Source organism: Capsicum annuum, unplaced genomic scaffold (assembly GCF_002878395.1).
Source record: "Capsicum annuum cultivar UCD-10X-F1 unplaced genomic scaffold, UCD10Xv1.1 ctg5038, whole genome shotgun sequence".
In the NCBI taxonomy this organism is placed as follows: Eukaryota; Viridiplantae; Streptophyta; class Magnoliopsida; order Solanales; family Solanaceae; genus Capsicum; species Capsicum annuum.
Window position 1 is genome coordinate 1,442,398 of NW_025858245.1, and position 14,354 is coordinate 1,456,751.

General features: G+C 35.1%; 1 protein-coding gene across 1 annotated transcript; it reads left to right on the forward strand.

Annotated features, from left to right (window-relative positions):
* The first annotated feature begins 1,473 nt into the window (after positions 1–1,473).
* On the forward strand, positions 1,474–2,044 carry LOC124892755. The gene is made up of 2 exons (XM_047403968.1): positions 1,474–1,750; positions 1,809–2,044. Exons 1-2 carry the CDS (start codon positions 1,474–1,476, stop codon positions 2,042–2,044), a joined length of 513 nt encoding a protein of 170 aa, XP_047259924.1.
* The last annotated feature ends 12,310 nt before the right edge of the window (positions 2,045–14,354 follow it).

The following is a 14,354-nucleotide window of genomic DNA, read 5'->3' on the forward strand; positions in this document are numbered from 1 at the left end:
TTCAAATATTGCAACAGATATATATCTTTTACAACAGATGACATATCTGTTGAAAATTATCAAACAGATTTAGATATATGTTGCAACATGTAGGTCATCTATTGGAAATTATCAAACATGTCTTCCTACTATTTTGATTTTTTTTTCAATAGATGACCTATCTATTGCAACAGATAGATTTAGATATAAACATCTATATAATGCAATAGATGACCAACCTATTGCATCAAATAAACTATCTTTCAGAACAGATAAACTATCTGTTACAACAGATAGACAATCTGTTACATTTTAAAAAATTCAATTTTCATCAAATATAAAAAATTGTCAAATTTTCATCAAATAAAAAATTGTTATGAAAGAAAAATTGTCATGGTGTTTGTGTTTCTACATCTTCTTTTTTATACACAGTCTCCAAGCATTTAGTTAGAACCCCATAAGCCCAGATCTCTTGTATCCTTGCCACAGTGTTGTCACACAAAAAGGTCATTAGACTGGACATTTTTGTGTCGATTAGTAAACATTCAATATGTGTAAGCACGTATGACCCGCATGTAGCACCAGTTTCATTTTTGGAAGGTCCTTGTCCTTTTTGACCTTCAAAATCACATGTTTGCTTCCACACTTTAGCTGGATAATGATTCATCATTTTACTCTGCCTCAACAAGTTGGGGAACAATGCCAACAGTGGCTGTATCTTGATAAAAAATTGGCCTCATCGAAGATAGGTAAGTTGCAGTCATAAACCTTCATCATTCTCTCTTCGAGTAGTATCTCAAGAGCTAGAAAATATTCTACCTCCACATTCATGCCTTCAAGAATACTCTTTGGTTTGGTTCAGTCCTTTCTATGTGGATATGGCCTCTTACTCTAACATAATTAATCATATCTTCATCCCATTCAAATCCAATAACTATCAAATCAAATACCGGGCAATCGGGAGTTGATGCTAGCTTAATGAGCTCATTGTACCTATCCTTGAAATTATTGTATAAGTTTAGGACCATTATCCTATTTCCAGTTGATGGAAGGTGACCCAAGCAATTGGAGACCCAAGTCGGGTAAATCTCCATACAATTAAACGCAAGGCCTAGAGGTGGACTTCCAAGTGACACAATTTCTAACCCAAAGAATGACCCACAAATCCTAGAAATTGTCATAAGAAGTGGGAAAACACTTGTTGAACCTGTTAGGGGAAACTTGAGTGAAAATTTGCCCAAAGCTAAGACCACAGAGGTGCATTCTCAAGGAAGAAAAACTAATAATGAAGAAGTGGTTGAAGTTGAAAAGCCACAAGATGAAGCAAGACCAACCATCCAAGTTCCTCCCCCGTTTCCTCAATGATTCCATAAAAAAGAGAAAAATAAAAAACTGAGGAAGTTTAAGCAAAAACTTAGCAACCTATTGATAAATATCCCGCTGCTTGAAGTTGTCCAAGAGATCTCAGGATATGCTAAGTTGATGAAAAAGTTGATGTCCAAGAAGAAAATTATTGAAGGTGATACTATTGAGGTCACTCATGAGTGTAGTGCTATCATGAATAGCAAGGTTTCAGAAAAGAAAGATGACCCCAGAGCATTCACTATTCCTTACACAATTGGGATGCATGAATTTTCAAAAGCTCTATATGACCTTGGTGCAAGCATCAACGTAATGACTTTTGTCAAATACAAGAAACTTGGTTTGGATATCCCTATGTCAACCTCTATGCGGCTTTTGATGGTGGACCGGTCTATAAAAAGGCTGGTGGGTATATTGCTTGACATCTTTGTGAAAGCGGAAAAGTTCATTCTCTCGGTGGATTTCAGGGTATTGGATTGTGAAAGTGACCAAGAGGTTCCTATCATTTTTGGTCATTCTTTCTTGGTCACCGAGAGCCATTGTCGATCTAGAGCTGGGGGAGATGAAATTTAGAGTGCAAGAGGATGAGGTCTCTTTCAAACTTTACAAGTCAAAGAAGCAAACTGCGGAGTTGCAGGTAGTATCCATGGTGAATGTTGAAAATGAGAAGATGAATGACGAGGAGTTCAAAGACCCACCTTGAGAATGAAGAAAGGAAGAAGCCGTCCCACGATGATAACTAAGGCACTAGGTGGGAGGCAACCTACAAAAGCCACGAAAGTGGCTCGTATCCTTTTTGTTATATTTCTGTAGGGTGGATGTTATCTTTTGCATATGAATAACCCATGCATTTTGGAACTATAGAGTGCATTGGATGATCTTAAAAAGGGGAAAATATATAAATTTGAAAAAAAAAATTGAACAGGGGAGAAATGTGTCAAAATTAAGTAAAATGCTGAATAGGGGAAAATAGGGGAGCAAAATTGCTCTTAGTTACCGCGATCATGGTCTCCAAGCGTGATCGCGGTTACACGGGTGTCCGCGATCGCAGTTTCTGCCACTTCAGTCATTTAACCCCCAGTTTTCCTCATTTCCCTCACACTCCCTTTCAATATTATACACTATAATTTGGGCTTATTTTTGGCCAAGTTTATGAGTTCTCAAACAATATACTTGCATTCCTCCTGCATCACAACTTCGGTAAGTGTCATGAATCTATGCTTTTATTTATGAGAATAGGCCCTAGAATGAATAATTAAGAGAGGGCCTAAATTTTTGATTGTTATGCTTTCCATGTTGTCTTACTTAATATTGGTGAGATGTTGGTTGCTTGAACAAGATGTGCATACAAGTGGGAAATCTTGAGTACCCAAGTATGTTTGGAAAATGTAGACAAATGAGATGTGCACACCAAGTGTTTGATAATTGGCCCAAATGAACTTTCACGAATGATATTTATTTTCCAAAGGGCACATCTATCGACTTGTTAGCATTGGTCAAATGATCTTTATATGCACCCATATTATAGAACATGCCAGTTGCCTAAAATTTGAAGAAATCTAAACATGTAGAGCTGATAACAGAACCACCCTCACGTATTACGACTGTGATTGCGGTAAATGAGGACAGTTTCCTACCATGCCAAAAATCCTGCACTTCCAATTTTTAGTCAAGCAACACCAAGAACCTAGACCAATGAACTCTAGTGATCAACATACCACAACTTGGATAATTAAAATATCATCGAAAGATATAATGTGTGCTTAGTGCTTTCAGGATGACCTTATGGATAAGTATGATAACATTCGATTCATGGCACTCGAGTGCCACACTCATTACTATAGTGATCTTTCTAGGACAAAGTTGCTCCTGAAGAGAGGAATTTGCTTGGAAAATATGCCGGAGAAACTATCGATACTTCATGATAAACTTAAATGTATAGGGTAGCGGTGCTTCGCCTTGGATCTATGCATTGCAAATGAGCAATGGGTCCATGAATTTTATGCAAACATCAGTGAAGTCTCGTATTTGGACCCACTCAATATGACTGTCAATATTTGGGAAAAGCCGGTGAAAGTTGGGGCTAAATAAATTAATGATATTTTGTAATACCCCATATTCCTAGAGCTTAACTTAGCTCTAAGTACGTGAGTTATTCTATATAAAATTTATGAAATACTCAATATTTTTCAGTTTAGTGCCTGCCAATGCGTAGGAAATTCAGTCAACTTTTCAATGATATAAAATTTGCCCAAATCCGATACCCGAGCGAAGAGTTAGGGCAGTTTATGTAAAAATAGTGGCTCACTGCGATTAGGCCGCATCGCGGTGAGTATTGCGATGATCACTCCATTACATCGTATTGAAGGCCAATTTGGCATTTCTTAATTTCCAGAGGGTCACTTTAATTGCACCGTATAGCGGTGAACCCCAAAACAACAATTGTCACGATCCAGAGAGTCACGACGATTCCACCGCATCGTGGTGGATATAGCAATGACCCATTCACTGCATCACGATAAGGCCTTAATCGGCGTTCCAGTTGCAGGATTTTAAATCCCAAGGGTAACTTAGACTTTTTCCATGACCCAGATCAGCCTTAAACATGAAATTAATCCCTAAATGACCAAAATATATCATTATTCACTTAATTTTTCCCAAAGTACATCATTCTCTCTCAAAAGTAAGAAACCCTAGTTTCAAATTCAAGAACCAAGCTCAAGAATTTCTCCAAGAACCTTCAAGAATTAACATTCCAAGGTATGTTAGGTGTTCATCTATGGGTCCCTTCCATCCATAGACTCCACGAATCTTTTTTCAAACTACAAGATTGTTGAGTTATAAACTTCCATGCTTGAACTGAATTGAATTCATGTTTATGTTATTCCTGGGCATTTGTCCATAATTAAATTACAATCTTTTATGAAATTAATCATTATATGTGTTGAATTACATGATCCTCTTGATGAACCCCTTCAATTTACAATTTGATTGATGTAGCTATGATAACTATGTGTGTTGATTGTTGTATAACCTAAGCATGCATGCAAGAAAAGAAAGATCGACTTAGAAAAGCTGGCATGCAGAAAGCCTAAGTCTCATTGACCAACCACCACGAGACCTCTTGAGGAGATTGGAGTAAATATTGCAACCATCAAAGATCTTGTGTCTAGTTTACCCTAAGGACCGGGAGAGCCTTCCACCACTCATCATTCTTATGTGTTATGTACCGATTATGAGAAGTACAAGGAGGACCAAAAGAAGCAAGAAGATACTATTGATAAGCTTGAAAAGGCCTACTATTCTTTGTCGGAGTCACATCAAGACCTCCAGATCGCGTATAAAAAATAGTTACAAGGGAGAAGAAGAGGGACAAATTCTTTATGAGGATATGGAGGGGCGAGAAGGGACTATGAAAGGTCCTAAGGCCCCGAGATAGACTTCATTCTTCTTGGGTGGATAGTGACGATGAGGCACTAGTCGAATGGTCTGATCATGAGGAAAATAGTGATGATGCAAAGTCCGACAGTGATAGCAGCCCTTGATGCGGTTTCAGGGAGCATCCTTATCTCTTTTACCCTTGATTATTTTTGCAGTGGGGACACTGCTACCTTTTTAGTTGGGGGTATCTTCTTATTCTTATTCATTTAATTTAGGCTTGTATTATTGATATTTCTACATACTTTTCTGCTCGTTTGGATAATTCTTATCTTTATTTTTATTTGGGTTGTAATATTCAGGCATTCTAATGGTGCCCAAATTTGTATGGATTAGTTACTTTGTTCTTATTTTGCTATTTTAGTTTAAGTTTTAATAGATGAGCTATTGTATCGTGTTTGGGTTTCCAACTATAGGTGCAGGGGAAGTCTGAGTGCCCATGGCATCGAGGTCATAGAATATAATAAAAGTCTGAGTACCTGTAGCATTGATGATCTGGGATTACATTAATATCCATTGGTCAAGTTTGAGTAACCATATGGTGGGTCGCTCGTACTATAATTTGCAATGTGAGACAATAGCTTGGATGGTTGCCGTGATTAACAAATCATGTGTGGTGCGAATACAAAAGAAAACAACACCTTCAATTCGAAAATTTTGCAAAATTTGAAGGCATGGACGTGAGCAAATTTGTGACAAAATTTTTCCCTCTTTCTATGACTCCAAAAGTTGACTTAGGACAAATAGTGAATACTCCATCTTTGTCTTGAACGGGTAGAACAATTGAAGTCCCTGACAATATTCGTATGCCATGTATGTGAGGTTAATTGTCTTTATCTCATGTTTACTTGTACCATCTAGAACTTGCCCCATTAGTCTTTCAAAGTTAAATTTTGATTGTGCTTGGTTGGCAAAATGATCATAGGCCATCTTGTGATTTTGGAAGCCTACTCTAGCCTAAAAAACCTACCCATGCATAATTATCCTTAGTACCCACTTTGAGCCTTTGGACCTTTCTTTGGCAAACTCATTACAACCTGTTACCCATCCTTTTTATCTCTCTTTTTAACCAAACCCTCCTTGAACTTAAAACTGTAACTTAACGCTAAAAGCCTAAGTAGGGGGTGGTAAAGGTTGATGGAAGAAAGTGTAAGGCCATAAAGTTGTTAGTGAAATGCCTTATGAGCTTGAACTGTGAAAATAAATAAATAGGAAATGAATGAGTCTATCAAAGGAATGAAGTATGCGTAAGTTGCAAGAAAAAATAAATAAAAGAAAAGTGGTGCACAGAAGAAGCTGTAAGTAGGGGTAAGAAAAGAAAAAAAATTAAAGAAGAGTGGCCCTTAGCTAAAAAGGAGAATTGAAAAAGTGTGATGTGAATGTTCAAGGAAGGGTGTAGCCATGTTATTCCCAAATGATATCCTACCCCAACCCTAAACCTATATTACAAGCAGAAAAAACCCTTTGTGATTCCCAGCCAAGTGTGGTCATTGTAGTGGTGATTTAAAATAGGGGCAAGCCTATGGCATGGTACTTGTTAACATAGAGAATTTCTTGAGAGAGTGAGTGTTTGCACTTAAAATTCCTTGTTGCATGCTTGGTAACTAGGTGTGTGAATTTTTCCTTTCTTGTGAGGAGGCATGTGAACTAGTTGAGGTGGGTGATTTTTTTATCTTCCACACAATGAGATAAACGGAGGTATGGTAAGAATGTAGTCAACATATGAGTCATTTCTAGAGTGTTACTAATTATTGTATGGTTGCTCCCAAAGTTTATTGCAACCTTCACTATTCCATTTTATGATAAGGGGAGTTGTTAAAAGCCTATTTTCCCTAGTGTGAAAATTTTTTGGTGGTAGCAATTAAGTTCAAGTCATCATGATCATTGGGGGATAGCATGAGGGCACACAGATGAAATTGTCTCATAATAAGGAGTTGTATTTTTTTGGACAAGCAAAGTCTTAAGTTGGAGGTATTGATGAGCGGTGATCTTTCCACTCATTCTCACCAAACATTTATGCATATTACCTTGTTTTTAATGAATGAATGAGACATATTGGTGATAAAATATAGTAATATCCACTCTTTGCAAGCATAAAGTTGAGGAGATCAAAAGATGTGGATTGGAGTTGAAAATGATAAAAAAGAAGCAAAGAAGAGTGTAGTTGAAGACTTGGACTACATCAGCCTTAATTACCGTGACTGCGGTCCTCGATCCACGATAGTGGTCAGTCAAGACGGTTAGAGAAACACGGTCACAACACACTTAGGCAAATCCCAAGCCATATTTAAGCAAAAACCCTTTCTTCTTTGGGTATCTCTGACCTCATAACTAATTTTGATTTGACAAGAAGAAACCCTAATTGATCAATTGTGTAACTACTCTTGGAGGCTTAATTTCTTAGTGATTTTGTGAAAAATGAATGTTTTGGATAATACTCATGGTATATTTCTCTTTACTTTCTTCATGAGTAACTAAGTAATTTAGTCTTGGGATTATGTTAAACTAGAGTGTAATTGTGTGTGGGTATTGTTGTGTTTGCATGGATTTTAGTTGTTGAGTATGGATTCCACCATTTCTTGAGCTTATGGGTTAAAATTTGATGGGTGAAAAACCCAAATCTCCAAATGGGTTTGATGGGTGAAAACCCCAAACTCTAGAAACCCTTTATCATCCTCGAAAGAGGGATAAAGATGAACATTAGGTAACCCATAACATCATCGAAAGACGGTTATAGGGGGGATAAGGCAATGGTGGATAACTAAGACTATGGCTTACTACCTTTTGAAATCTTAGAAATAAGTGTATTGGGAGGGTAAATCATGTCAAGAGCATCATCCTAGAAATAGGTATGCTTGATTGAGGTTTTGGGTGATTATGAAAAAATTACACTCTTGTTAGGTGCTCGAAAGAGACAATGGGTGAAATCATTGTGGTTTTGTTGAAAAATTGACCCCAATGATCTTCGACCTAGCCTTTACTTTAGTTAACAACTAAATTTTATGATGAACCAACATCAATCCACATGCATTACCTTTAGGTAGACATAATCTAAAGATCTCCTCAAATCTTTAATTCATAGTAAAAGTTTCATTTACAAAGTGCTTATTAAAGTTTGTTGTGAAGAGTTTCCAAACAAATCCCCCCATTTTATTTTACATGCCTTGTTTATTATCATTCCAAGTAAACTTATAGTAACTAGGACACCTATAGGATTTGAAGACTATAATTTACTCCTTGTGGATTCGACCCCAACTCTAGTTGGGTTGTTTGACAACGACCACCTCACCCCTTAATCATAGGAGTGAGTTGAGCATTATCACCAGTATCATAAGCATCCGAGTACACTAATTGTTACCCCTTATGAGGTAGAGAATTTCATCAACATATTATGAAGAGGGTGAAGAGGGACCACTGTAAGGGTGAGAGAGACCAGTGTAAGGGTGAGAGGGACTAGTGTAAGGGGTGATTTCAAACATATTTATTTTTTCTTGAGCATCAACATGCTCATCATCACGACTGGCATCAACATCAGTATCGGCATCAGCATAAACATGGTTTCCACCAACATCAATAACTCCATTTGCAACATCCCCAGAAGCAGCACCCAAAACTGTTGCAGTAGAATGGTTATAAAGAGCTTCAACATTAGTCTGACCTTGCCTAACTGCTCTTTTTATGGCTGTTTCTCTAGCCAATTCCTTCTTTATTAACTCCACCATTGGGTTTGTGATTGATCAACATGACCTAGAGTAATAAAAAAAGTCATCCCCAACTCCTGCTCAGTAGGTACGATCCATGGATGCACAACCTAAAAAATAGGATACATACGTTTAAATCAAATAATAATTTGCAGTCAGTTGGGTAATGTGTTAACACAGACAACTTATGCAACAAATGATCTTTATATTACAATGGATGATTCATATGTGGCAATTGATTAACTATCTATTACATCAGATTACCCATTTTTTGCATTAATTGCAGTAGATGGTAATCTGTTAAGCTAGGTTTAAAGAACCAAAGCAACAGATGGGTAATCTATTGCAAAAAATGACTCATTCATTGCAATAGATTACCAATCTGTTGCATCAGATGGATAATCTGTTAAGATAAATTGCAGCAGATGATCCATCTGTTGCAACATATGAATCATCTATTTCAATATCTTTGTTTGAGTCAAATTATTTTACTTGAAAGAAGACTTACTTCATCATCCGGAGGGTTAAAATATCAATCTTCTTAATTCTCATGTTGCTCTTTGCAGCCGACCACCTAAGGAACCTTAGATGAGAAACCTCATCTAGGTAATCCTTGACCTTCTTTTGGAGGGGAGGAATGGCTTCAAATGCCATGCCTAAAAATTATAAACAGGAAGCAAACAAAAAAAGTCATAACAATTATTCAATATAATTATGAACTAATGCAAGCGTAAAGAAATAGTGATTAATTTTACCATGAAATCCCAAGAAAAGCCATATAAGGAGATCATCTTTGGGGATAGATTTGTCAATAAATATTTGACAGTCAACTTGTAGCTATCATATCCCCAGGGATAATTATTGAATTTCTCTAAATCCTCCGCAAGCTCTAACAAATCATCTTTTATGACCTTGTTGACGTCTCTTGCTAATATAACGAAATAGGAAAACCAAACTAAGAACAATTGCTCTTTGTACTTGTTTGGTATGGCTTTATCCTTGAGATCTTCTAACAATGTTGTGGCTTTGTGCCATGTCCAGCAATGTCCACCAACCCATCAATTTTTTCCATTCGTTTGTTAGTTTTGGTGGGTGGTTGCTTGGACAATGCCTTGCCTTTATTTGATGGTGTTGACTTGGTTGTCCTGCTTGCTTTAGACTTTTTAAGGGGTGTTTCCTTGATGAGAGGTTCTTTTGGACGATTGCATCTCAAGCCTGTCACTATGGCACACTTTTTTAAGAAAAAATAAATCGGCATGCCACAGTAGTTGATTCGGATTTTATCCATCTTTTTTTCCCTCTTTCAAATCTTTATCGGCCCCACGTACTTGATCCTGTGATTGAGAAGACCATATACCATGCTCATTTGGAAACAAGCATTGTTGTCCATAGGCAGCTCAAGAAAGTGTCCAAAGTAACTCTTCTTAAAAATTCCTCTATTTTTTCCTTCTTCATAGTGTTCCTAAATCTATAAAAGGTTTCCCCAGCTGATATTTAACTACAAAATCACTAGTTAGTTCTAAAGGGTTATCTATCAGCATCTCAACTTGAAACCTGTCAATACTAATAGTTTTGACAAGATCATGCTGGGATTTTGATCTTAATTCATGCCACATTGGTGATGCATTATCATCACGCTGATCATCATCATCTTTCTTACTTTCTACTTCCTCCACTTCTTATTTATGTTCTTTTTCTTCTTCTTTCTTCTCATTTTTATTTCCCTCACTAGCCTCTACATACCCTTCTCCATCTCTCTCAATATTGTTTTCATAACTTTCCTCCACTACACTTTTCCCTGAATGAGATTGTTCAGGAAGTTTCTTTGAATCCATCTATACTCTAACCTTTTTTGTTAGGTGCTCAAAAGATGATCCTTTTTCAGTTTCTTTTCTTTTGGAATTCATCTTTTACCTACAAATAAGAGAAAAATAAAAAAATACATTACAATTGATGTCTGCGTAATTTAAAAAAAAAAGTAAGACAAAATTCAAAAAAAAAAAATTATACGCCACATTACCAAAAAATATTCCAACAGATAAACCATCAATTTAAACAAATGAACCATATGTTACGACAGATACACCAGCTATTACAACAGATGAACAACACGTTGGGGGAGATCAAAACAGTCTTACTACTGGTTTATTTTATGCCAACGGCTAAAACATTTGTTGCAATAGGTGGGGAATCCGTTTGAAGACCTATTTTAATATGCGTAGTAGCTATCCCTAAATGTTGAAATATTTGTTCCAACACCACTAACATCAAACAACACCAATACAAATACCAATGCCACCACCACTAACACCAAATAATACCAGTACAAATACCAATGCCACTAATATTAAGACCACCACCACCACCAAGACCACCACCACCACCAATACCAATACCAATAGCATGAACAGGACCACCAGTAGCACTACCAACACCACCAACACCATCAATACCAACCCCCCGACCACCACCATCATACCATCCAATAATATGATGACAGACAACAAAATACTGCACCAAAAACTACAGTTTTCTCGGGTTCTATCTATATTTTTTAGCATTAAAACTTGAAATTGTCATCCCATTCTCGGAGATAATACAACTAAAAGTCTTATTTTTATCATTAACTAAAAAGCCCTAATTTTTAGAAAAAAGAATAATTGTAGAACTCTTCTCAAACTTTGTTACCTATGAAGAGAGAGAAAATGACATATACAGTCAAGAAGGAAGTCAAAAATAAAAACTATATGGCCAAAAATGAGAAGAAAATCAATGTGTTGTGAAGAGTTGCGTAATATGTTGAGTAGTTGTTTGTATTATTAAGAGAGAGAAGAAAAAGAGAGAGAACTCGAGATTTGAAATGATGAAATATTTTTCCCGCAAATAGATGATTTGTATTTTGGAAAAGAATGACAAGTCTTAAAAAAGTTTATTTGGTCTGAATTGATCTTAATTAATTTCTTAAAAGAGATAAATTTTAACTATTTCATAATAAATTATACTAGTTTCACTAAAATTAGTTTTCATCTATTAAGTTCAATTGGAACATTAATCAATGTAGATATTAACTTAATAATAACTTTACATGAATCGTTTCAACTCAAATTGATTGGTTGATGACTCCTGTCAGGACGAACGCAATACCAATATCATCCAATTGCAATGACTCAATTGAAATTACAGTTGAACTTATCAATTCATCCCTAATTATAGCTAAATCAATTTAGCTACTAACTTAATAGTAATATGATATGAATCATTTCAACTCAAATTGATCAGTTGATGCTCCTGTCAGGACAAACGTAATACAAACATCATGCAATTTCAATGACTCAATCGAAATTGTAGTTGAACCTATCAACCCATCCCCAATTATAGATAAATCAATTTAGATATTAACTTAATAATAATTTGATATGAATCATTTCTGGACTTAAATTGATCACTTGATGAATCCTGTCAGGATGAACGCAATACCAACATCATGTAATTGCAACGACTTAATTAAAATTGTAGTTGAACCTATCAACCCATACCTAATTCTAGATAAATCAATTTAGCTATTAACTTAATAATAATTTGATATGAATCATTTCAGACTTAAATTGATCAGTTGATGAATCCTGTCAGGACGAACGCAATATCAACATCATGCAATTATAACGACTCAATTGAAATTATAGTTGAACCTATCAACTCATCCCTAATTCTAGATAAATTAATTTAGATATTAAATTAATAATAATTTGATATGAATCATTTCAACTCAAATTGATTAATTGATGACTCTTTTCAAGACGAACACAATACCAACATCATACAATTGCAACGACTCAATTAAAATTATAGTTAAAACTATCAACCCATACCTAGTTCTAGCTAAATAAATTTAGATATTAACTTAATAATAATTTGATATGAATCATTTCAAGACTAACCTGTTGCTACAGATGACATATCTATTTAAAATTATCAAATAATTATGGACATCTATTTAAATAGATGTTTAACCTGTTGCAACAGATAACATATTTATTATAAATTATCAAATAGATAAAGTAATCTGTTGCAACAGATACTTATCTATTGTAAATTATCAAACAGACAATGTAATCTATTGCAACAGATGACTTATCTATTGTAAATTATCAAATAGATGTTTCTATCTGTTACGCCAGATGACTAATCCGTTGAAAATTTTTCAACAAATGACCTATCTATTTTAAGATCTTTTTTTTATTCAAAGCAATTTTCTATCCGAAATAAAAAAGAAAAAAATACTAAGGTGGTAAAAAATATTTGTTGGATAACTCACAAATATCCTTCTTGAGTTGTCTTATCTTGTCGTTTCAATGTCACCATAACCGTCTCCTCATTCTCCTTAAAGCGTTTTACAATCAAAAATTATTAATTTAATGAATATTTGAACCCATATCTAGAATTATCTCTCCTTCAACCATAAAATAAATCATCTCTCTTCTTTCTCTTTGTCTCCTCTTTAGGGTAATTCATCTCTCTTCTTTCTCTTTCTCTTCCCTTTCTCTCTTTTCTCTCTCCTCTTTCCCTTGAGGATCCTTTTGTATCTTAAATGATCTATATCTTTTCTTGACTGTAATTGGTGTTTTGACTCCTTTCCTTTTGACATGGCAGTATGATTCACTATTGGTCTTGCCTTCTCATTTTCTTCTTTGCATGTTATTTAAATTAGTTATTACATCTGTTGTTTTTATTTATTTACCCATTACCCATATCTTATTTATTGAGAAAATTGAAGAAAAGGTGACTTTTCAATCTTGAATGAATGAATCATTATTTTCTATTAAAATATGCAAAAGAATAATCTATTGGGAGAACTTAAAAAGCCTTGTTAGCAGTATAAGTTATTTTTGTTTGTCTTTTATTTGTTTCTTTATTGTTGATGTTATTGTTGCTGTTATTGGTGGTGTTAGTGTTGTTAGAATATGTGGTGTTGGTGTTGTTGATGGTGTTGGAACATATGGTGTTATTTCTTTGTTGTTGATGTTGTTGTTGGTATTGATGGTGTTGGAACATTTGGTGGAAGATATTAAAATAGATATTCCAAAAGATTTTCCATCTGTTGTAAATGATGAATCAGTTGTTGGAATAAATCCAATACCTCTTCCAAAAGATGACCTATTTGTTGCAAAAAATGGAGCACCTGCTAGCAGAAATCAAACCAGTAGCAAGGATGGTTTGATTTATTCCAACAGATAGATAACCTATCTGTTGAAATATGTCGGTCATCTGTTTCGACAGAGATAACGCCTGTGGCAGCATATGTCTCATCTATTGAACATATGGGGAATCTATTGCAACAGATGGGTCATCTGTTCGAATGCTTATTGTAATATGTTGTATTTATAGAATTTTATGTTACCCTTTATTAAATTATGCAGACATCAATTGTAATGTTCTTTTTGTTCTTGTTTTGTTTCCATCAACTATTTTTCTCTTGTTTGTAGATAAAAAAAGGTGAAAGCAGATCAAATTTTACCCAACCAATATAAAAGGTTAGAGTAAAGATGGGTTCAGAGGAATACACTACTTGCATATGGAACCACTTCATATATGGGAGGTATGTATTACTGATCCACCTATGGTGAAAATATACATAGAGTACATTGATTTTGTGAATGTTGTTCTTTACCTATTAGGAATTAATCATTCAAACACGATGTTGCATTTTACAGTTAAGATTGATAGGTTAGAAGTGATAAGGCTGAGGGATAAAATGGGTGGTATCGATACCCCATTACGATTTAATTATAGTTTTGCTAATGTTTATGTGTCAAGTTTGAAGAAAGGACCAATTTTTTGGTGGCAGTGTAAAGATTTAATAGTGATTAGACTGAT

Coding starts and splice junctions, on each gene's coding strand:
- LOC124892755 (XM_047403968.1), top strand. CDS start 1,474: ATGTCCAAGAAGAAAATTATTGAAGGTGATACTATTGAGGTCACTCAT. Junction 1,751..1,808: donor GTCTATAAAAAGGCTGGTGG/GTATATTGCTTG, acceptor GGTGGATTTCAG/GGTATTGGATTGTGAAAGTG.